Genomic DNA, 25,233 nt, shown 5'->3' with positions numbered 1-25,233 from the left:
CCACCCAGTGACAGGTCAGTCAATTTGTGGGATGTCTGAGTACCACAGAAATCTATATCACTGTGCGGATGCTGTGGTGACTCTTTTTGAGGTGACTCAAAATATTTCGAGAGCAAGCTTTACTAAATCAAACCTTAGAATGTTTTTAAGTTTGTTTATTTAAATGTTTTTTAGCATTGGATATTGAATTGCTAACTTAGTAAAAATCTGAATGTGAGATTGCAAATTTGATCTTAAACAGGAAGCTTGAAATTCATGCTGTTACTGAATAAAGGATTGAACTAGTAGAAAAAATGCCAAGAACTTTGCATATCTTTAAAAGAACATGAATTTAGAAAATGGAAATTCACCTGTAGCCAGTGGACTTGAATAATTACAGCAATGTAGCATAGAAATTTGTCAGCAACAATGACTAACATACACTGAAAGTGGGGTCTTTTGTCTATAATTTGCATGAACTGGAATAGCTACCTTTTTTTTTTTTTTTCAGGCTAGAAGATTGTTAATCCTCTTGGTTCCAGCAGACTAGTGTTAGAAAGTACTTGCAGGAAGTATTCATAAAATAGATAAAAACTGATTCAGTAGTAAAATAGAAAATGCTAAATATTTGCTCCAGAACTCACTTCAGACTCAGAATTCTGTACTGATTTGAACTAGGGGATCAGATGTATATGTAAATGGAAATCCTTAAAATGTAATTAATTTTTTATATTAGTTTAAACACTGCAGCTTGGGTAGAATTATACCTGTTACAGTAAGGTAGAAAGAAAAGTAGTTAGAGAAACATTAGCATTTTTACTCTTCTTAATTTGTATGTAATTGATTGATCAATTTTAAACTATTCCCATATCTTGGGTATATTGAATCAAATTTATCTTTGACATAATTCTTCTGAATTGACTAACATTTCTCTGGAGAAATCATCTTGTCCCAGGCTCTATTGGGTAGCTGGGTGAATTGTGTATATTTAAGTGAGTTAGAAAATGAAAAACACATTTCTGCTACATACTTGTCTGAAAGTATATGTTTCCCCAGGGAAAAAAAAAAAAAGAAAATAAGTGTCTTGACTCGTCACACTGCAAATATCTCTCTGAATTGATGAAATTATTCTTTTAAATGTAACATTTTTTTTTCACTCACAAGATAAATTAATATTTTCTGGTAAGAATATTTTGAGACTGGTAATCTATATAAGCAGAATTTAAGAACCTTATCAGATACGATTACTAGTAAAATTCCTTGTTGTTCTTCTCTACTTCAGAATCCCTGTGATGACAAACGGCACAGAGATATCTGGTCTAAAGAAAAAACCTGTGATCGATTACCAAAATTCTTGGTTGTAGGACCTCAGAAAACTGGTAAGAGTCTTTTCTATTTCAACAAGGTAGGATATGTGTAAATGTAATGATACTAATTAATCCGGTTTTACTCAGAGTGCTCTGTAGAGACTGTGATCCACCATCTACTTTTTTATTTTCAGACATCCAAACATATTTTAATAGTGTAAATTACGGTGAAAGATCATATACATTTTTAGAATGTGTGCAGTATTCTAGTGTCTGTCAATTTCTGTAAGCTTTATATCCAATGAGTCATGATGGTAAGTCAACAAATTCAACAAGATCTTGCCAAAGCTGAGGGAGGGAAAGGCATCCATTTTTCAAGTGGTGAGGATTCTTAACTGCAAGTTTTTGTCTGTGCTGCTTTTGCCATTCTTAGAGAAACATGCTGTTTCATGGCATTTGATTTAAGTCACGGAGTTTCTAATGGACAGTTTGAATTGCAAGGTTGGGGTAGTTTATAAATTAACTTCATGGTTAGTTTTCTTCTTTATAATTAGAAAATTGCATATCTCCTTCTTCCCGTCTTCACCAATCCCAAATAGCTACTGAGTACAAGACTTTTGAATTATTTTTGTAACAATAATCAATTTTAAAAAGCAATTTTTGGCAGCGTGAATAACAGATTTGTGCATTGGCACTCTACTTTGAATTAGCTATTCAAAGTTCCTTAATGCCTTTGGTTTAAAAGTGTTAAAGACATAGATTCCTAAGTGGCATAAATCAGCATTCCTTCACTAAAGTGAAAAGGAATAAAGCTAATTTAGTCCATTTGAGGGTATGACCCATAAAATGTGTGTGTGTGTGTGTGTGTATTTTAATCTTAGACTTTTATCTTGTTTGTAGGTACCACTGCCTTGTATTTGTTCCTGATCATGCATCCTTCCATCATTAGTAACTCCCCCAGCCCAAAAACCTTTGAGGAGGTACAGTTCTTTAATAGAAATAACTACCACAGGGGGATTGATTGGTAAGATGGGTTATTAGTATAAATATAAAAGTTTATATATTGTGAACAATACAAAATTGACATTGCTGTTGGTAATGTTAACTGTTCATATGAAAAGTGAGATAGAAAAAAGTAACTCTCAGTGTCTTTCTAGAATGTTAATTAAGTGCAAATGTATAATAATCATAGTGCATATCATAAATGCAATAACTTTTATGAGGCTTTCTTGTTACTATCCAGATATTAATCTAAGAAAAAAGAATAACAAAATATGAATTTCTATGAGGTTTGTATGGCTAAATTGTAATTATTTCTATGATGTGGACCTTATTTACACTTACCTCTAAAGTTGAGACAGTGATGCTTGTTAGTTGAATATATGGAGGCAAAATGTTCATATTAAAGAGAGGCTTTTTTTTCCTCAAAGTGCAATTTAGAAATAGCTATCAGTTAATAGTGAGAAAAGGAAAAGACTCTCAAAATGTTGTTCAAGGATCTCGTAATTGGGAGTATGTTAACGGCTCAGTAGGGTAGATAGGTGATGCTAAAAGAGCATGTTTCACTGCTGCCATGTTCACTTTGGCTACCAGGAAATCACCAGAGGAGTCTACACCAGAAAGGTCACTCTTGATTTCTTGTGCTACAGTACAAAAAACGAGTACCATCCTGTAATGGGAGGGGAGTACCATAAGATGTTACTGATATTTTGTCTTCTTTATTTCTCCAGTCTGAGAGAAGGTAGTTTTATTGCCTTCAACTTTGTATTCATCCATAAAATTAACAGAGTGAGCACTGTTGTACAGTCATAGTGCAGATATGCTAGATCCAATTTATTTTTAAGTCACTTAGTTTTTGCAGAGATATAATTGATGCAGTGGTCTCTTCCACAAAATGTAGTAAGTCATCCAGTTATTACCAACTGAGAGGTGCAGGGTGAATGACTGGAAATTAGAGAGCTGAATCCTTGCTATTAAGCTTTTTGAAATCAGGGAAGATGACAAGCAAACAGGGCATAGTGGATAGCGCTGATGGATACAGACTAAGTTCAGTGAGACTGTTCTTCCACACAAAATCATCATTTTCATGTGGCAGGAAGGCCACTTTGCTGGTTCTCTCCTTGCTCCTTTTTTAACCACTTCCTTAACATGCAGATACAATGTGTCTGATAGACATGTGCCAAATTACTTTCTTTATCACAACAATAGTGCATAAGGCTCCCAGTGATAAGCTTAATTGTCCGAGTATATATTTTAACAGGCCTCACTGTAAAGCATTCAATTGGCTATTGTATATCTGTGCTACATGGCCCACTCACCCTTGCCAGGTTTTCAGGTCAATCTTCAATACTCAGAGCTACCCTAAGGTGTAGCTGTTTAACTCTTAGGTTTACATTTCTGTCTGCCTTACAGATCTCTCAGATCTTCAGTCTGATAGAGTATTTTAATGCTGGCATGTAATGAGCTTACCAAATGTTAATTAAATACAAGATCTCTCCTCATTAGTCCATTAATTACTTTGGATTCCTTCATAGCAAGAATATTTGCTAGTAGCAACTGGTTTGATTTATTTTATAGTGATGGAGTATTGCTTTTTCCCAGAGCTGACTGATTGAGTCTCTGTCCAAGCTTAATTAGACATAGGCTAGCTACAGCACTCTTTCGGATGTCAGGACCTTGGCAACCTCAACACTTAAAAGACGTACAGGTGTATATTGCAGTGTCCCAATAGAGGTGGTAGAACAGTAGGAGGAGAACTGGCCATTCTGTTCTTTATACAGAGAAGTCCAAATAGGCTAGTCGTCCATGTAAACATAGTTACAGATTCTAAAGCCTTCTCAGTTTTGCCAGTGAAGAGTTCAGTAAAATTCGCCCATTAGCTGCTCAGAATAAAATGTCACAGAGTTTGGTTTATTTAAGCAACTGTAGTATCCTTTTATCTAAGTACCTTGTAAACAGTGCATGTATGTTAACAATACGTGTGCCCTAATGAAATGCATGTCAAGTCCATGCCCTAAGGAGAATCACTTGACATCAGTCAGTTCCATCCTATCATGTTTTCTGGCTGTTCCTCTGGTGGTCACAATTTCAAAGCAAAGAGTATATAATTTGCATTGAAAGTAGTTCAGTCCTATGAGTAGGACAAGGTCTGAGCATGGGAAACTTCAGTCCTTAAGTGTAATCATCAGAAGAGGTTGTTTTAAATGGCATTTATTTTATCAAAACTTAACTGAAAAAAATAAAAAGATGAATGTTTCTCATTTCTTCTTTTCCCCAACAATAAAAAAAAAATTAGTATGTGACATACTGAGATTATTGGCAAATCCTTTGCTCACAAAGAAAACTAAAAGCAATACAACCCATATTTCCATTAAAAAATGTGATTAGTAAAACGATAAGAGAAAGATGCTGTCACTGCTAAGGAGTGTTTTACTTGCTGAAACCGTGGTGGATTTTTGCCCGTAATAACAAGCTCTTTTGTGCTTTTTAGCAAAAACATTTTTGATACTGAGTATCTTCTTTTGTTATGCTCTTGCTCTGTAATTGGTGTCTGCAAAGGATCAAATTTGGAATACTCATTTTTTTTTACTTTTGACATTTATAGGAGTTTGTTCTTACTGGAAAGTGAGAATTCATTAATTTTAAAAAGATACATGAATGTTGTAACATTTTCTTCCTGTTAGAAAAAATAAGTTGCAAATGCAGTTTTATGTAGCGATAAGGTGAAAGCTAGTAGCATGTAAAATATGATCAAAATACATTGTAAACTTCTTGTTTTATGTAGCCTTCAGCTTTTATGTAGCCATTAGTCTATTATTTTATTGTAGAATAAAGTACACTTAATGGATTTATCAACTTTTCTGTGACTTCCAAGTAATTCTGAAAATCATGTTCCTTTCCTAGGTACATGGATTTCTTCCCTACTCCTTCCAATGTCACCACTGACTTCCTCTTTGAGAAAAGTGCCAACTATTTTCATTCTGAGGAAGCTCCTAAGCGAGCTGCTTCCCTCATCCCCAAGGCCAAGATCATCACCATCCTCATCGACCCATCTGATCGGGCGTATTCCTGGTATCAGGTGTGTATATTAAGGAACATGGGCAGGTGCAAGTCAAATAAATATGTCAGGTTCTCACCTTCAATCCTCTTTGTATATTCTTATAGTCTATATATATATATAAAGAGTTTGGATAGTACAAGCTTTTATGGTCTGTCAGTGCTCCATATATCATTAACAGTGAGCTGAGGTATTGGTCAATGAAAATTTGAAAAAAAAATTTTAAAGGTTAAAGTACCAGAAATCACGTTTTCAAAAGTCTCCCTGTAATGTGAACGTGTAGGAATGCTTTCTTAAATATGTAATCAGCACACAGTTAAATTAGTTTATACACATATTTATTTGGTGCGTGTTCAAAATATAAGATTTGTATTTGTCTAGGATCTTGTTGTTTTGCAAGTACCTATTTAAAATAAAAATCAGAGAAGAAAAAATGTCTGAATTGCAATGAAAAGTAGGATCACTATCAGCACTGAGTGCTTCTTTGGAAAATATTATTACAACGCTTTATCTTAATGTTTCATAGTACTCAAGCACTGAAATTTCTTTTTTTATTATAATATTGGAAGCAGCCATGCTAATGCTGAAGGAGTATTTTGCAGATCATAAAAATACCGTTTCCCAAATGTAATTTGGAATATTTATACAAAGCAGCACTAACTATTTAGTGGAAATCATAAGAACATGGCATAGTGTCAAAAGGAATGAATAAAGGATAGTTTGATACAAAACATGGGTCTCCAATAGACATGTTTCGAAAGATCAGTGTACATTGATATAGTGATGTTTTGGTTTTTTTTACAAGGTAGTTTTTTAAAGTAATGGCTACAATAATAATGTATCAGAAATTCCATTTGAAAAACTGATGAAATTCCTTACACAGTGCAGGAGTTCATACTTCATGTTTCAGCACTGTAACAACTCCATACAATTGCATACAGTCAAAAGCTATATCTAAATGCTAGTTACCTTGCTATCTATCTATCTGTGAGATCTTTAAAGCACAGATAGTGAGTTTTGCTCAAAATGGACTTTTCTAATCCTAATCCTAGTTAATGGTTTTCACCTAGATTTTTTTCTTCTGGTCCGAAGAAGGTTCAACAGGAACTTGAAAAAATAAAAGTATTAAAAGAAAATTCCAAAGAGAACACAAGTTCTTAGAAGTTCTGTGATATATTTTGTGTTTTTAATGATGAGATATAGTCAGAGCCATAAGTCCAGTATCATAGCTGGCCCTGCTTTGAACAGGAGGCTTTTAATTAGAAACCCAATGAGAGCAATTCTGGTCTGAATTTTCCAATGATTCTCTTGAATACCAATATTGAAATTTTCCTTTTTTAAGTTTTTACCTTTAGAAAGCTTGAAAAAAATAAAATATGAAACCATTAGAACTTCTTAGTAATATTTTCTTTGTTACATCAGATTAATTTGTAAAAAGCTGCAGCTCGGTTTATTGAGAAGAAAACATACATGCATTCTATTTTATTACTATTACTACCAGTCTATCTTCTCATTTCTTTTGATACAAAAAATATTTATTGATAAAAGCAATTTTATCACAGCGTTTTCAGCAAATTAATACAGATAAGGTCTTCTTCAAGTAATTTCTAATGTGAATAACCCCTCATGGCAAGGTCAGTAAGACTGAATGTTCACAACTTTTGTGGTCTGTAAAACTTAGCACTGTAACTTATTTTACAGCATCAGCGCTCGCATGAAGACCCTGCAGCCCTAAAATTCAGTTTCTATCAGGTGATCACAGCTGGACCTCGAGCTCCTTCTGAACTTAGAGCTCTCCAAAAGAGATGCCTAGCACCTGGATGGTATGCTACACATATTGAGAGATGGCTAACTTACTTCCCACCTTATCAGGTGAATAAGACAGTAACTCAACATCCTAACCTTACATATATAATATTTTGAAATATTATCTTTGTAAAAGTATTGCTAGTGAGCAGTGATCCTCAGGGATATCCTGGATACATGCTAGAATGCTTTAAGCCATTGATTATTCATAGCCATGTTCTAATTAGTTGGCTTGACATTGCTGTGCTTACCAACATACAGCTGACAGCTTCTTCTGCAAAATGAGTCTGGATAATCTGGACATTCAAACACTTGAACACTCTTGTACCCTACACTGCCTTCAGCTGTTGGTTTGTTTGTTTTTAATTTGCTTGTGCTTTCATTGCTGTATTTCTAATTCTTTGTATGTAATGTTGAGGCAGAGAGAGCCAGGTATGCAATGCTTTGTGAACTGTTTAGTATCAGATATCTCATCAAGGTTTCCAAAGAAAAAATAATCTCAAAAACAAAGGGACACAGCTCAGTAGTATTTCTGTGTTCTCTAAAAGGGGACAGTTATCACCTAGCACCAGGGAATGTGAGCTGGGATGTTGCCCTTCCCATTTGGGAGGAAGGGGAGCAAAAGCTCTCATTCATTCTTGACACTGGGGTGTAAGCAATATATTTTCTGTATAAAAGAGGCAACAACAGATGGGAATAGATGTGATCTAGCAAAGCTATATGCCTTAATTTTTAAATGCATCAATGTTTTCACACAGTCCTTGGTTCTTTCATGCAGTCATCTCTCACTGTTTCACCCTCCTTAGGTTATGATTATAGTAGTAAATAAACTGTACCTTTACAAGAGTTCACAAGTTCAAGGATTTTTAAGACATTTCTGTAAGGTTTGGTTCCATAGCAAAAAGCATTTTGCCATGCAGTTTCAGAGCACAGCTCAAAGGATAACAAGAATCATTACCATCAGGTAGTCTCGATGCAACCAATTTGGTTTTGCAGTTGAGAGGCTTTAGCAATACAGATTTGTGTCATGCTTGTGCCATTTAACCTTAAGACTAGAAAATGATCTTTGATTTGTTGTAGTGAACAATATAGATAAAGACTTGTGTACATCAGTGTGTTTTCCATTTCAAGCATCACCAGTTTTTTAGATGAATTCATTATTTGCCTGACATAACTTTTCTGTAACTATGAAACTGTTGGGTCTCTTTTGCACATTTTGTTCTCTTCTGCACATTTTGTTTTTTGAAATTTGTCATACATTGCTCCCCATACCAGAGCACCCACATATCAAAGCCTCTACTGGGACTCATGCATAGAATGGAACAGTTTGATGTTTTGGTGCTTCTAATAATCTACACGTTTGGTATCTATCATTGATCGTGAATCCTTGATATACCCTTTATATTGAGACCGGTATTTCTGTGTTTCTGGTAGCCTCAAAGTGTATGTTCATGGACATGTAGATTTCAGTAAAGGTGGAGAGTAAACCGTCTGGAAGTTGAATCTCCCTTGCAAACTTCAGTTGGCATATAACAAATGACTAGCCTCCTTCTGGTCCTGTGTAGGATCAAGTCTCAAGGGATGCACATCCTAACCCTGAATATCATCTGCTGTACAGAACAGACAATATCACATGATGAGTATCTCCTTCATAGATTTATTTCTGGAATAGATTTTTGTGACATTAACTGTGTGTCTGGCGTTACTCCCCACTTCACATGTAAAGATAACTTCAGCTGAGGGAGGTTGGCTGCAGCCTGAACCTTCTGTTTATCTAGAATTTGCTTAGCTGAGACAATTTGGCTGGAGTCTGCACCTTCTGTTTTCCCAGAGTGTGCCAAGGAAGCACGGATGCTTCTAGTTGTGTTGTTCTTCCCGTACTCTTTTGAGTCAGAATTGCAGAGTTCATGATATAAACACTTCCATCATTATGATTATACTCATATGAAATTTTCTACATCACCTTTTCATTAGCTTGTATCCAGAATGACCCTTGAGTACTGAACAATGTATATCATCAGATGGATTTTTGCCAGATTTTACATCTGACAATGACAGCAAAGAACCAGCCTTATGTTTTCTGTTTAAATATCAGAGGATTCACTTGAATTGCAAAAGCAAGTGTATTGTAGGCTTTATCTAAACTTGTTAGCAAGTTCAAAAATGCTGAATCATAGAACAGTTACATAAAGTAAACCTAAAGTGAGATCAGCTTAGAAGCAAGACTTTTTCTGAAAAGAGTGAGCCTTTGTTCTCAAAAAAAAGGTCTCTTACCCAGGGTATCAAAGTTCTTGGTAAATTTTAAAGCGATATAAATTGTTGAGTCTCTACAGGCGTGACTGAGTTGAAGCCTTAATAACTGTTACAATGTCAACAGGGATATAGTAAGTGGTAGAGGTAGCAAGAAGGGTAGGTGTAAAGTTCCCCTAAGATATTTTGTTACACTGGCAAAACTTTTTTTGCTTATCTTTTTTTTTTTTTTTTTTTTTTTTTTTTTGAGTGGCAGAAGCAGAAATGGTACAGGTATTTATCTCTATTTGTTTGTTAAATACTAAAGAGGAAACCTCACTCTTTTCTTTTGGATTGAAATATTCCCCACTTGGGATATTTTTGACCGCTGAGCTGCAAAGCACTTAAGGCTTGTTTTCAGAGCTTACATCTGAGGAAAGCAGTGGGATCATTTTGGGCTCAAGCAATCATAATGCATTTCATTTGAAAGACTCCAGGGATGAACTGCTGCTTTCTGAACAGCTTGATATTTCCACTAATCCACAACTAAATCCACATGCTGTATATGGGTAATTCCAAAGACTGATCTTTCAAAAGAAAAAGACATTTTCTCCCTTCTGATTATATACTGAAACCTTATAGTCTTGCAAACCTACTAAGTTTCATCCAATCCTGGAAGCAAAACATTGGATTTTAGCCTCTGTCCTTGAATGGAAACGTAAAAGTAAGCTTCAGCACTGCATACAGAATGAGGCCACTGAACAACCTGGAAAGCTATTGCTCCCTCCTTTTCATTACTAAAACATGATGGAAAAGGTAGAACTATTTCCATTACAGGATATGCTCACCTAATCCATTTGGGACCTTGTTTCTCTCCCAGCAGTCTCAAAGACCCAAACATGCTGCACCTTCAGTAGATCATTTAGGCATAAACCCCTCATTTAGTGTCTATTTCTGTGATTATTCACATCAAGAGAAAAGAATAGCTCTATCTGAAGTAGCCTAGTGTGAGTGTATATATGATCAAGCACTTAGCAAAAAGAAAAATAAATTACTTAACCAGTACCTGGCCTTCATAGAAATGTGTTGCAAATTTAATATCTATGATATTCCTACCATAAGGTCTTCCTAACATTTCTAATCATTCTCAAATAAGTTTAGTGGTTTTGTTTTTTTCATAACATTATGTATTCTTGTATGGTCAGTAAGGCATTTATCCTAACATCTGCCTACTGTTTTTTGTCTTTTGGTCATTTCCAGTGACAGGCTTTTCAATGTGACTGTAATGTATATTCATAAATTCCTATGTCTCTGGGAATTAACAGCTTATTTTTTTTAAACTCTAATACCTTTTTTCTTTGAAAAAATCTCATTCAGTTTTCTCCCAGTATTTCTTATCTTTCCATATCCTTCAGTGCTAGTTCTCTGTTGTCACAACAGGCTGAATTTCAGATTTATTTAATGTGCCATTTACTGTGCTCGCATATCATTAATGATCATGACAAATAGAACTGAAATAATTGTCTGGGAAGGTAACTCTCCATATAATGAAGGAGTCTGACAGAGTTGGAAGTTTCAGTTTGAAGCTTAACATAATTAATTTTAAATTAGATTTCCATTTATTTTATTTTTTATAGTTGCTAATTATTGATGGACAGCAGCTACGAACCGACCCATCTACTGTAATGGATGAAGTACAGAAATTTTTGGGAGTCTCTCCTCACTATAATTACTCAGAAGCCCTAACGTGAGTTAATTTTATCATTGTCACTTGTTCATCTGTTCCTAAAATACTAATAGTCCATGAGGAAGCTCACTACATAATAAAGGCTCTTAATATTTTTCCATCTCATATGAGTTCAGTAGGATGTATTCTTCTATGTCTAGAAAACAACACAATAGAGGGATAGATTGAAAGTGAGTCTGCACTTAGTCACTAACTGTGGAGCTTCACTGTTAGAGGAGCAGACATCTGAAAAATGCACAAAGAATGCAGTGAATAAAAAGGAATTTTAGGAATTTTATTTCCATTGGTAAATGGAACGTGGAATTCTGAGTTCCATAACAAGAAAGGAAAAAGAATTATTTTCTGTTTATTTTGGACGTTAGCTGCAAGTACCAACAGAATTGATCAGGAATATAATATCCACTCCATTATCTCGTATATACAAATGTACACAAATCCTTTGGAATCTGGCACTTAGATGTGGTTGCCCTTAAAGTGTGATTGATAGCCTTAGATTTACTCTTCTCAGTATGTCTATTATCTGTCCCTTTAAGAAGCTCTGAGAAGAGAATGATTTTCTTTCCTATACATTTTTCTGTTTAATACTTTCATCTAGTTTTATTCTATTCTTTTTATGGCACTTTTATCTAGTTCTATTCTATTCTTTTTATGGAGGGGTAGCAAAATAGACTTTCATCTTCCATGAGATTGAGATAAGTGGGTGGTTAACACATAAAGGGCCAAATAATCCCTGAAGCTGATTCTATTGAAGACGTGGTTTGTTGTTTTTTTTTGGCTTTTTGATTTATTCTTTGGTGGTAGTGGTTGGTTTTTGGTTTTTTTTTTTGTTTGTGTGTGATTTTTTTATATATATTTTTATGTTTTAATACTGAATCCTTTGTTCTCGATACTATGAATTAATCCCATCTGCATCTAATTCTGTAGCATCCATTTGCCTTCACGTCAGTCTTTGAACATAGTTAATGTTCATGGGAGTAAAGCATCTCATTCGGTTAAAATGCACTGATACCTGCTTATCCACTCAGCTGATGTCAGGAATCTTCACTGCAACATCTCATAGCCTTTACACTCCAGTACTGGCACCTGCTTCTCTTCTTTCTTCACTTCATTTACTTCACAGTTTGTATCTGCACCTGGCTCTTAACTCCCTTAGTCTTCTCTTTTTCCAGCTTACTTGATGCCTTTTCCCAAAGAGAAAATATGCCAGAGCTAAAAATAAGAGGAATGCATGAACTTACTTTATTGAGTTTCTGCTTTGAACATGTGTTAAAATATTTCTTCCAGATTTGATTCACATAAAGGTTTCTGGTGTCAGCTCCTGGAAGAAGGAAAGACCAAATGTCTTGGAAAGAGCAAAGGTAGAAAATACCCTCCTATGGATACGGAGGTAAACCATTATGCTTATTGGCATTATACAGAGATTTAGTCATCATAAAAGGAACACTGTGCAGGCAAAATTGTAAGAAGAGAGAGAAGAAAATTAATTACCTGTGATTATTTGACTACCTTTTCCAACAAATGAAACCTTTAGGGAAGCTGTGGATTGTATCATTTTTATTTTATTTTTTTTATTTCAAATGTGAAGAACTTAAGTTATTATAAACATTTTCTCATGTAACTAGTGATAGGACTAGAGGGAATGGCCTCAAGTTGTGCCAGGGGAGATTCAGGCTGGATTTCAGGAAATAATACTTTTCCAAAAGCTTTGTCAAGTGCTGGAATGAGCTGCCAAGGAAGGTGGTGGAGTCACTGAACGTAGAGGTATTCAAGGAGCATTTAGGTGTTGTGTTGAGGAACATGGTTTAGCAAGAACTATTGGTGATAGGTGGATGGTTGGACCGGATGATCTTGTAGGTCTTTTCCAAATGTGGTGATTCAATGATAAATCGGGTATGTTCTAACAGGCTGGAATTTGCTTCTTGTACGTTGCAGTGACTTAATATCTGTCAGGTGGTTTCCAACCTTGGTGATTCTATGATTCTGTTTGGAAACTCTGCAATCCTTAGAAAAATAAACTTAGCACCCTTGAAAATTTCTGAAATTAATTTGGAAACTCATTCCCTTTACCTAAGTAAGTTAAGCAGCAGAAGCTCCAGAGTGCATGTTTTTTCTCAGTCATGGTCAGATATGTGCATTTGTGTCTTTTCCCTTGTTTTTGAGAGTAGATGAACCATGACAGACTGTCATAAAGTCCAGTTCTGAGAGTGGGTAGGTTCTGTTTCCGTGAATTTCATAAATGTCTTCCCCAGACAAATGCTCAAATGAAAAAATTCCATCAGATCAAATGTTGCGAGCATTATCTAAAGGTAGCTCAGTCTCCTTTTCTGCCTACAACTTTACGTTTATTCTTTCCTGTATTCCTATTTCACTTAGCCTGACTAAAATTCAAATAAAAGGATTTTGAACAACAGTATTAATGCAGCAAGTAAGCTAGTTTTATTTTTTTTCATGGTACTTAAAGTCAGAAGCAATATACAGAACTCGATAGAATTATAGAATTGCAGAATGGCTTAGGTTGGAAATGACCTTAAAGATCATCTAGTCTCAACCCCTTGCCATGGGTGGATTGCCCCCTGCCAGATCAGGCTGCCCAAGGCCACATCCAGCCTGGCCTTGATCACATCCACAACCTCTCTGGGCATCTTGTTCCTGTGCCTCACTGGACCCTGAGCAAAGAATTTCTTCCTAACATCTAACCTAAATCTCCCAAATAGAATTTTACTGATATGAAATTATTGGACACCAAGGCTTTTGTGTTTGTTCACTGCAGTATGTTTCAGCTCTAAATATTTATGAAACTGGGGTTACAAATTGCCAGATGCCTATATATGGCATTTTACAAGCTTTGGTGTCAATCACACTTGAGTAAATTTGAAGTAGTTTTATCAGCTTCAGAACAATCCTTACTTTACATGTCTCTCTGTGAGCAGACTCAGATGCTTTGCTTTGACTTCATGTTCATTTTGGATATCTTTTGTTTCTCTTGATACTACCTTTTAAAGTTCAGCTATTAATTGATGAGATTAAACTTGTATGCAAACTTGTGATAGCATAAAAGATATAAATTGCATAGGAGAAAATAAAGTTTTGACACTGCTAAAACTTTGAAATTCACAGCCATTATGGTACAACAGTTTATTATATAAAAAATGTCTGCTTTTTTATATCCATCAGTGCAGGGCTTTTCTGTCAAGCTACTACAGAGATCATAATGTGGAACTGTCAAAACTCCTACACAAACTGGGACAACCTCTGCCATCGTGGCTGAGACAGGAACTACAGAAAGTAAGATAGCATTGAAAAAAGGCATTTTTGAAATCTCTTCCACACTTCTGTCATCCTACCTAAAGTCTCCAGTAGATACCAGAAAGTCTTGTAAAATATACCTCTGCAAAAAAAAAAAAAAGCAAAAGACAGACATTTCCATATGCAGGCATGTGGATTGTGAAAATACATGTGTTTCTTAGAGCTCTGGTGGGCCAAATCTTTCTCATAAACATTTCTGGGGCTGTGGAGTTGTGGACTACTGTGCACATATGTGAAAGTTAACTGCAGCTGGAATAAGCTTCACAGATACATGACCTGTCCAGTTTCATCGTAAATACTTACATTTTTATATATCAATTTAAAAGTATTGTGTCTCATGTAGGTTTTATAGTCCATTCTTAGACTGCTGTTTTTCTTAGTATTTGATCATTGTGTCTTGCATAAAATAAGAAAATTTAATGTAGCATAAAATGCCAAGTGTACTTCTGCCATTGGAATCAGCTTGCTAATACCTGAAGTATATTCTAACAAGTGTGAGAAGTACAGTTATCATACATTACTTCAGTGTGCACTGCAACAAAATCTGGAATCCACAGGCAAAAGCATTGTAGAAAAGAATTAAAAAAAAATTAAAAAAAAAACACCTATAGCCTGTAAAAACAAACCCTTACAGTGCAGTAAGGGCCTTTGTTCATAATTACTGTCTGACTTTGCACTGACTGAAATTGCAAAATGCGAAATGTATACTGCATCTGAACAGAAATGTATTTGGATACATAAAGCACAAATGTTGCAATAAAATCCTTGTGAGCAGTATTATACTTGAAATTGTGAACCAGATTGAAACAGTACAATCACAGTCTTTCACTCCTGGCTTCTGTGAGCAGCCAAATTTGGATACTGCACTCTGGTCTTACATTGCTGTGAATCAGAAATGACTCCGCTGAAATGAATGAAAGATTGGTAAAGAGCAGAAACAAATCCATACTTAGACAGCCTTAATTTGCACTACTGATTTTCCTTAATTTATCTGCCTTCAATCTATGCTGTGTGTTTTCCAAGGTCCCTCAACCTGATCAAAACTGTAGCATGTTGTGGTGACCTTTACTTATATCAACTGCAACAATCTGATTTCTAGATGAAAATAAAGATTCTAGCTCCACACATCTTAAAGAAGCTTGGTATTAAAGTTTAGAAAGAAACTTTAGGGAAAAAAAATCACGACAGTTTGTAATCACAGTAGAAAATCAGGCTTAATAATGAAAAAAATACAAATATCCAGCCTTACATTTGTTTACATTTCAGTGACACACCTCATAATACATCAGTTTAAATGTGAGATACAGTCTAATTAACCATACTTAAAAGTTCAGAAAGAAGATCAGTGAAAATTTCAGCTGCATATGGCCTTAAGGTTTCTCCACTGAACTTTGGCCCTGAATGTTTCTAAAGGCATAAAGAGGTAGGAAATACAAAAGATTATTGCAGTACTAAGTGAAATGCTTTCCACAGTAGCTCTGTGTTATTATCATAATTTGTTTTAGGATGAATAGTTAAAAATATGCATCAAATGGTGGAAAAACTTTATGTCTCAGTGCTGTTTTACAACCTTTATGTAATCATATAATTTAACTTTCAAGGTAATGGAATGGAAACCGGTCTGTTATTCCCTAAATAGAAAACAGATGTTGAGATCCTTACTGTAGCTCTAGCTGGTAATCTTTATTATTTATTGATTTTTGTCTATGTAGTACCTGGTTTTGATAGACTTGTAAAGAAAAATCCAGACAAATTTGCTGTATATAACAGTATTCTTTACACAGCACATTTTTGCTGAGGGAATATGCATGATTAATGATGAGGACCTGCTAGAGTAGATGCTTTTAAGATTAAAATCTTTATTATTTATAAGACAAGAAAAATTTTCATTTCATTTTTGATATTCACTGTTATATAGAGTTGACCCAAAATCTGACTTGTTTTGGAATACTCTTATTTGATAAAAGAAATGCTTTGAATTCTGAATATCTTTAAGTGCAAATCCTCTGCATGCTATGGACAGCTGTGTCCTGCTAGCATCTATATGGATTTGTTACATGTAAATTGAATGACTGGAGAAAATACCTGCAGTTTTCTTCCTGACATGATTGATTTTATCTTTAATATAACCTGAGGTAACATTGCTCAAACATTTAAAGTAGAAGAAAATTGTAAATCAGAAGAAAATGGGAGAAAGTACTACAAAGTGCCTGAGATTTTCACAAATTGAGTATTTCCTACACACTGGAAGAATGGGCTTCAGCCACATTTGTACTTCCATCTGTGGTTTCGGGGATTCTGTTCCTGTCCTCTTTCCCTGTGAAATCTAGGCCCCATCAAAATGAGAATAAGCAAGCACCAAGGGCAGAGCTGTGATGGGAGATGTGAGTGCAAATTGGCCACGCTCTAGGTATTTTGCAACAGACAAGGTGACGTGTCTCCAATCTGTGACCTTTTCTATGCAGTTTGTTAAGAATCTGGTCAAATAGCCAACTGCAGTCACTGCACAGCACTGGGATGATAAGTTCCACATGCAGCTCCATGGCCCTGGCTGGACCAGGATTAGTTTGGCAGCTAAACGTAAAGCTTGTCCTTTGCAAAGTGCTGTAGTGAGTCTCAAGTCTTGATGAGGAACAGAACAATACAGTGGAGCTCTTCTACTGTCCCAGTGTCCTTCCTAAAGTTCAAATAAAGGCAGATCTTCAGTGAATTCCTGTGGTAGCTTTGGGTCAGTCCTGTGAACAAAGTAATGTGACCTTTCGGCCCTAGAACTGCACATCTGAAAGGGAATTATCTTGAATCTTAATTCAGAGATCCTATTGAGACGCATCTGTCAAGTACTAGCATCTCTATATGCAAGTACAAGCAGAATTAGCTGCTTGTAAGCTAGGCTATGTAGTCTCAGACTCAATAGCAGTAGAGAAGTGAAGCCTCACCACTAGGGGGTCTTTGCAGTTCTGATTGTGTGATGTTCAGTTATTACTGGTTTATAGAAAGACATTATGAAGATTTTTTTTTTCCCTCTGGAAATATTTTATTTAAATATGTTCTTACATTTAACAGGAAACTTAAAAACAGAATGGCTTTTAATATGCAGTCAGCTTGGTGAAGAATGAAGAGTGAGCAAACATGCAGGCAACATATGTTATTCCCCAAGTAAAAGGATACACATGATTACAGCTTGAGAATTTTAACCTCCTCTATTTACAAATTCCCTACAATCAATATTTAATTTTCAGAAGTAGACTGTCAGTATTAACACTTCTAAAAAACACCACTCTGTCACAAAAAAAAAAAAAAAAAGTATATTTGCTAGTCAAAGTCAGGTGTTTTACTATGGATGGTAACACAGCCATGGTTTCTGTTCCCCTGGTAAATAAATGCACAAGGAATTGCTTTAACAAATGCTTGATGATGTGAGCTTCACATTTAGTTTAATAAATATGATTCTGAAATTTGATTTCCTCAAATATCTGTGCCATTAAAAATCGAAGTGTGAGTATGAGTAGAAGGTACCATTAGGGGTATAAACACAGAGCCTGATATGAGTTCACATTATTATTTGAGCAAACAGTCCTGAAATACTGTGATATCTTCCCAGTTCTACTTGTGCAGAAAGAATTCATTTCAATGATTTGCAGACTATCATGTACAGTATATCCTTTTTCATTGCTTAAAGTGGAACTTCCTCAGGAAGAAATTAAATAGATATTTCAATGTTTATAGATGTAATACTTTTGTCATTCACATTGAATGAAAATTGCTGGAAACATTTTTCTCAAAATTTTTTTAAATAAAAAATAGATATTCTGATAGTGGCATGGTATCTGAAGTGCAACAATAAACTCTGTTAAGAAAATGTACCAATGAATGGAAGTGATTTTTTTGTTCATGAAAGTTGTCCTTTTCCAGGTTTGTTAGCAGCTATTTCAGATTGAGACTGAGTTATAACACAATCCGGGAGCATAGGAGCAGCACGAAATGTTTTCACAGATGGAAAATATTGCTTACTCCCTCTGTAAGTGAATGTTATTGGTTTATGCAGCTGCTTATTTTACTGCTTTTGCTTCCTGCTCAGTTTTTACTTCTTATGCCAGAAATCATTAATGTGCTAAAGAAACACTTCCAGAGCTTGCTGTTTTTAAAAGAACAAGCAGATTTTATTCAAATTGTTTGTCTGAGGGTTTCAGTAGTTGCGCCTACACAGACATGAGAAAACGTTTTTAGGAGGAACTTCTAAAAGATGGCACACTTGTCCAAAGGAAAACTCACTGTTATCAACAAATTCAGATCAGAGCCGAAAACTATAGAATCTAGCTGGGTAAAAGCAGATGAATATCTTCGTGTAGGTGTAGAAAATAGAAACCATGTTAACAAAATATTCTTTCATTATAAAGAAATAATGTAATGTAAGTGTAAACTTTCAAAACCCATCTCTATAATATCAAAGTGTAACAGAAATAGAACAGTAATAACAGAAATATACTAAGCAAAGATTCTTGCTCCTCCTGACTTACCTCTGTATCCAGTTTTTCTGCTTTGATTTAATGTTCCTTTTCAGTTCTACGACTCCCAGACCTCTTAAGAACCCAAAGGCCAGAGATGCACTTTTTTGTGTATGTGCATCAAAAGGATGAAGAATGCACAATAGTCAGCACCAAGGGACAAAACACAGGAACAGGAAAGCAATTTACAGGTGAAACCAAGAGCTAGGGAGACCTGAATGGTTGAATGGAGGAGAAATTTAGACAAAGAGTGATTGATTAGAATATACTCAGCTTGATTATTGTCTAGTCTGTTTTCTGTAAGGTTACTTCTTTCATTTTTTTAATGCAGTATTTTATTTCATCACTTTCCATTTTCTGTTGTGATCCTCTCTTTGCCTCGAGAAATTCAGGTGGGAAATGAAGCTCTTGTGCTTAAAATGCTCAGGTATCTTTCTGCCCAGGAGAGCTGTCAGTAGCACAAGGACTCTAGTAGAACTCTTCCAAAGAATATGAGCCTTTCCTACCACACGTGGCCTAGTACAGCCACAACACAGGGGCTTGGTTCAGAATTACTAGTTAAAATCCTGCAACCTATGTTATTCAAGAGATCAAATTGACTCTTTTGCCCTTTAATTCTACTGTCTCCTCAGTTATCAGGAATGACATTCCTGATAAGTCTCACAGTAAATCTCCATTAGTCAGTGGAACTGCAGTCTGGTCCCCAAAAATGCTGTATCTATCAATCTGTCTATCTATCTATTTTTTTTTGCATAAGGCACATATATTTCAACAGTGTAACTCTCTGGAAGGAAAATATTACCTGAAGTCAGGAACCAGTTCTTTATGCATGTGACAAAGTGGAAATAAATTTCCTGGACACTCATGGTGCAAGGTGAAGATGGCTGAGTCTTAGTGTATGGCATAGGTAGGGCGTATGTTGCTGGAGACACTGGGACTGCATTTGTTTTTGCACTTCCATGCAATCCTAGCAGCAGTTTTCTTATTGTAGAGCATTGCTCCCTGAGAGTCATACGTTTGAAGCAGCAGTGATATGTATCTGTCCTAAAAATGATGAAATGCACCAAGTGTTACAGGTATGTTTTTGTATCTCTGTGCATATAGAAAGCTGTGTAGTCATGCTCAGGCTAGAGCTTTGGTCTGTAAATAATCCCAACTCCTTTTCCCTAGATCTCATAATCTGTTTTCTGCTAAAGATTATGGTTGGTAGCTAAAGAAAATAATAATAATATAAAGGGGAAAAAAAAAAAGGGTTTAGGTCACGTTATAGTTAACTCTCATCCTGCTTTCCCATTACAGCTCTGCAGACAGAGCTGTACTCGGGCACTATAAAAACCGCACGTATTGTGAAGGGCGCACTGCCCTGCCGCGTCCCGTGGCACTCGGCGCCGCACAGCCCGCCGCACAGCCCGCCGCACCGCCGCCCCTTTACCGCTGCCTGCCCGCGCCCCTCCCACAGCCTGGAACAGACCGCCGCCTGCAGCCGACGCCCACGGCTCCGCGGACCGACCGCCGCGCGCACCAGCCTGGCCCCGCCCCGCCCCTGGGAGGGGCACGTGCCTCGCCCCGCCCCTGCCGTCTGGTGTCGCGGCGGTTCCGCTTCCGCAAGCGGCCGTTGGCGGGCGCGCGGCGGCCTGAGGGGTTGCGTGGTCGCGCGCTGGCGCAGCCGTTGGGCTCCGTGACCCTCCCGTGTCCCTCAGAAGCGGGCGGAGGCAACTGCAGGTGAGGGGAGAGCGGGAGCTGAGCGGCGGCGGGGCGAGGTACGATGGGGAGGAGAGGGGGGCTGAGCGAGCGGCCGGGAAAATGGCGGCCGCCACGCGGTGGGGTGGGGCCGCTCCATGACTCCATGGGGGCTGCCGCACGTGGCTGTCCCCCTTCCTAGGCATGGAAGAGCAGCTGCTTGCTAATTGGCAAAACTTCTGCCGTCCCGTTGGTAGTAGTCGTTGACTGTGGCAAGTGACAAGCCGAGTCGGCACGGGTTTGTGCCGCAAGGGGTGGAGGGCGTTTTGTGGTGCGTTTGTTGCTTTTCCTTCGTAACTGGTTGAAGATCCGTTCTGTAAACAAGTCTTTTCCCTCCTGTTCCCCCCGCCCTTCCTTTTAAGTTTAGAGCGCAGAAGTGCAGCAGTGGAGTACAAATTGCTGTCCCCAAAGACGCCGTGTGAGCAGGTATGTGTTGCCTTATGAGCTCGTAATAGAGAGATTTTGAACGGGAGTAACAGCAGTTTGCTACTTAGATTTAGCAACTAAGCTGCTGACACTCGTCAGCATGGAAATGTAGATACAAGCTTGATTTATTATCTATTAAAAGTCTACTTGGTTGTGCGTAATCATCTTTTACTGACCAAAGGCTGTAACCGTGAGGAAAAGTCTGTGTAACATGGAAGGACTGGGCTCGGGTGTGAATGTATTGACTGTACGCTGGGCTGTGGTAAAGACAGGTATTGTCAGTACTTCTACCTGCTAAACTGGAGGCATCTGGGTCTGCAGATGTGCCAGAGCTGTTTGTGCAAGGAGCATGCCTGTCAGCATCTTGCTGAGTTAGTGAAGTGAGTACAGTGATCTAAAGCAGGGGAGATGGCTCCCAATAGCTTTGTTTCAAGAGCAGAGTACAGCTTGTAGGAAGGCGTGCTGTTGAGTAATGTGTGCTGTCTTGTATGTGTAGCAATATTAAACTGCGTCAAACTTCTCTTTTCAGGGTAAAAACATTCTTGAGTTGTGGCAGAAGAAGATGGGTCTAAATTCAACCTGTAAATTTTTGGAGTAACTGTAACTGGAATTTCTGTTGGTTTATGTACTTTAAAATGTAGATATGCAGAATGAATGGTCTTTGTGAGCAATACTATCCCTGTTTTTCAATCAGAGGCAAGTGCTACTTACAGGCTAAGCCTTAATTTCAATTTAGGTTTAAATGAACTCTTCTAATTAAGTTTATGCCTCGAGCCTCGATGCTGTGCACTCTCATCTTTACAAAGAGCACAGAGAGCCTGGAATGTAGTGCACTGTGCTTCAAATTCACTTGAAATCCGTTTGCACAAAAGAAAATGTGGTGATGAGGTTGGTTGGCATATTCTGTGCTGCATTCCAGAATCCTTAGCTGCTCTCATCTGAAGGCTTTCACCAAGCTTTATGCTATTATAATCTCAGTAGTTAGTGGCTGTGCTGTACTATAGCCACATATCTAACCATGGTGCAGTAGTTTTAAATCTGGGCAAGTGTTGTGCTGTTTCTGCTGGTTCTGCTGCTGCTAAAGCACTTTAGAAGGGTTATTGAAAGGGGTGCATGTGCACTGCAGAAGATGAAGGTAAGTTTATGAAGTCTAAGTGTATGAACATCTGTGGTTAAAACTTTAATATATGCTAATATAAAGCATCCAAATGTATTAATGAGTTAATAAAGAGATATGGACTTAAAACTGCCAAGTGTCGCTTCTTCCTTTCAAGTGTACTGATAACCAAGACTAGACCTGTACTTGGACTTCAGAGTTACTGAGAGGGGGCTAAATGTGTTTGCTGTGTGTATTCATCTTCTGGTATCTCAGCCTTTTATTTTCAACTGAATAGTTTCAGGCCAAAGAAATAACTAACTGTCTGATGCTGTCTGGAAACTATTCCAGAAAGCACATGACTTTAGAGGATACTGCTGCTGGAAAGAGACAGATTTTTGAATGTAGCTGCTTTCTGTTTCATTTGTTGGATGTTTTCACTTGTGTATTTGTAAAATAAATGAAGGATGGGACAAGTTAAAAGTTTTCCATCTGAAATGTAGAAGCAAACTTAGATAATGGCAGCTCTTGGCACAGCTTTGTGTGAATTACCCTTGTTAGTTGGAAAACTCATTTCAAACTGTAAAGTTTACCCACAACTGATGTTTCTGCCACACCCGTTTATACATTATGTATAGAAGTTCCAGTCAGTGTGGCAGTTTTTATTGTTCACATTTACATCATCAGGTACACTGAACAAGAATTAGGCTGATATAACATAAATTAATTTTCTTTTAGAAACTAGAAAAGGCATGCTGTCTGCATGGGAACTAATGTAGTGCGTCATATCAACTTCTAATTATTAAAGCATCCTAAGAGAGCAAAACCAATGATCTACCTTCTTTATCATAAATGTTATTATGTTTAGTGTACAGACTTGATTTTTTTCCCTTAGTATTGCACTCTGGTGCAACTCTTGAAAGAAAATGATTTACACTATATCACATGCATATTGCACTATGTTGTCTACTTCACAAGTCTTAAAATCATGGGTCATATTTAGGGAAACTTGGGTTGTGCAAGCAGATACCTTCCAACAGGCTTTTTACTTCTGTAATTAAAAGGGCTGTGTATGTAAAAATGTAAACAGTTTGCTAGGAGAGTATTTCACATAGATTTAACAGGTGATCATATTATGATTTTTAAATAATATATTTCACGCTATTCTACTAAAGCAGTTTTACAGAAAACTAAAATATATAAAAGCACCTCACATGTACTAATTTAGCACCAGTTCCAATGAGATATTTAAGCTAGTTGTGGCCCTTAATAACAAAGTTTGAGGAGAGAAATTGTGGGCCAGGTTTACCGTCACTTGCAACATAATCACAACTTCTCACAAATCAGTTGTCTTGGATACTTGTTAAAACACAAGACACATAGAAGCATTTGGAAAATAATGAACGCCCACCTAAAATATGGATGCAAGCATCCCACTTTGTTCACAAAAGGCCACACAATACTGTCATAGCTTGAGTGAGGAAAGGAAACAGTGGAAAGTAGTAACTGGTAGTCACAATTTGTACAATCACTATGCAGTGTCACACTGTACGCACAGCCACACTTATCTTATGGGTGTTTCATGGCCCACAGAGCTTTTGTTTCATTTTTAAGAAGCACTGTTGTTAAAAATGTACTATATGGGGTACACTTACAGGCAGTCCAGCGGGCCTTTATGAGAGCTCACTGACATAGCACTGAACTTTTGTTTCACTGTTGACTGTAGTTACTTTATCTGTTTTAAAGACTTATCAACTGGGGTTGTGTTGAAATAGCTGCTTCCTGGGTTCTGTATGATACCACTGGATTTCAGAAGAATTTCTTCCCTGGGAGGTGGTCAAGCACTGGGATGAGCTGCCCGGGGAAGTGAGGGTGCCATACCCTGCAGGTATGGCTCTAAGAGCCACAGTTTAAACAATGGGACTCATAGGTCATGTTAAAGATTGGATTCGATCTCAACATCTTTTACAAATTAAATGATTCTGTGATTGTAAGATGAGTGGAACGCGCGTTTCTAAAAAGGTAATAAGTTGTTTCTCTTTGCCTTTACATGGAGTCTCTTGGTGCTTTTTTTCTATAACTAATGCATTGTTTCCATAACATGGGGAAGAGTGTTTTTAAAAGGAGTTAACAAAGGGAAACAAAATAATGTTAATATTTCAGAAGTCGTTAGAAACTGTAGTTCATGGATATTACTGAATGACGTTTAGAACATAAAAAGGCATTAGGGGCCATGTGACTGTCTTACAACTTAAAAAGACTTGTAGTTACTGGTTTAAAATAATTCTCTTTTCCAATGAGAATGATCTGAAACAGTGTTGCCCCTAAACAGGGTAGTGTTTTTAAGTATTTAGGAAATAATCCTTTAAGTTGTTATATATCTTTTCAGACAGGCACTGATACAATGTTTTCAGCATCTATGTAGCTCAGACCTGTGTAGAATATTTGCAGGGAAATGAATTACCTTCCAGCACACTGTCTACTTGGGAATGTGCTTTAGGAGCTGAGCTATAAGAATGTTTTCCAGATGAGCAAAGGTCTGGTTATTGCTCCTAACACTTAATGTATAGATGGAGTTACTTACCAAGAACTTCCGTTCATAGTCTCATCAGCTGATGAAACAACAGTCAAAATTATGAGGACTGAGTGTAAGATAATAGGGGTAATAGGAAAGCAGTCAAAAATTGATTAAATAAACTAGAATTAAAAGTGAATTTTGAGGTCTGTAATTCATTTATATAAAAGTTTGGAGCTTCCTGTGAGTAGTGGATCTGCTAGTGAACTCGTTAGCTTTCCTGCTCTAATGTTACTCTGAGCTGGAGGTCATTTTTCTGCTTATCTTCGGTACACAGTAACTTGTTCACAGAAGATAAACTTCCTGGACACAGAAGGATTTTGTTTGCATAGGAGTCCATAACTGGAAAGGTTGTGTGTATTCAGCCTGGATTTAATACAAAATAATAATAATAATAATAAAATAAAAAACCAAAAAAGAAACACACACAAATCAGGAAAATGTGCATGTTTCCACTCAC

The 25,233-nt window shown here is 36.9% G+C and overlaps 1 protein-coding gene, 1 long non-coding RNA gene and 1 other non-coding gene across 3 annotated transcripts in view; all 3 read left to right on the top strand.

The window, feature by feature from the left end:
• Positions 1 to 14,901, top strand: part of LOC136048909 (bifunctional heparan sulfate N-deacetylase/N-sulfotransferase 3) — a 63,723-nt gene extending 48,822 nt beyond the window's left edge. The window contains exons 7-13 of the mRNA XM_065736829.1: positions 1,262 to 1,358; positions 2,187 to 2,310; positions 5,190 to 5,364; positions 7,045 to 7,215; positions 11,016 to 11,125; positions 12,410 to 12,512; positions 14,300 to 14,901. Of these exons, the coding sequence (XP_065592901.1) occupies positions 1,262 to 1,358; positions 2,187 to 2,310; positions 5,190 to 5,364; positions 7,045 to 7,215; positions 11,016 to 11,125; positions 12,410 to 12,512; positions 14,300 to 14,419 (900 nt within the window). The 3' untranslated portion in view covers positions 14,420 to 14,901. The remainder of the gene's footprint in view (positions 1 to 1,261; positions 1,359 to 2,186; positions 2,311 to 5,189; positions 5,365 to 7,044; positions 7,216 to 11,015; positions 11,126 to 12,409; positions 12,513 to 14,299) is intronic.
• A 5,869-nt stretch (positions 14,902 to 20,770) lies between these two features.
• LOC136049100 (small nucleolar RNA SNORA24) lies at positions 20,771 to 20,901 on the top strand. Its single transcript, XR_010622268.1, has one exon. It is a non-coding gene; the product is annotated as a small nucleolar RNA SNORA24 (small nucleolar RNA).
• Positions 20,902 to 21,040: 139 nt separating this feature from the next.
• The window catches only part of LOC136048925 (uncharacterized), a 109,800-nt gene continuing 105,607 nt past the window's right edge, over positions 21,041 to 25,233 (top strand). The window contains exons 1-2 of the long non-coding RNA XR_010622240.1: positions 21,041 to 21,102; positions 21,632 to 21,727. This is a non-coding gene — a long non-coding RNA (uncharacterized LOC136048925). The remainder of the gene's footprint in view (positions 21,103 to 21,631; positions 21,728 to 25,233) is intronic.

Source organism: Cyrtonyx montezumae, unplaced genomic scaffold (genome assembly GCF_038088225.1).
Source record: "Cyrtonyx montezumae isolate F1298 unplaced genomic scaffold, pur_monq_1.0 scaffold_2, whole genome shotgun sequence".
Lineage (NCBI taxonomy): Eukaryota > Metazoa > Chordata > Aves > Galliformes > Odontophoridae > Cyrtonyx > Cyrtonyx montezumae.
The sequence above is the reverse complement of the archived record's forward strand: the minus strand, read 5'-3'. Positions and strand labels throughout refer to the sequence as shown.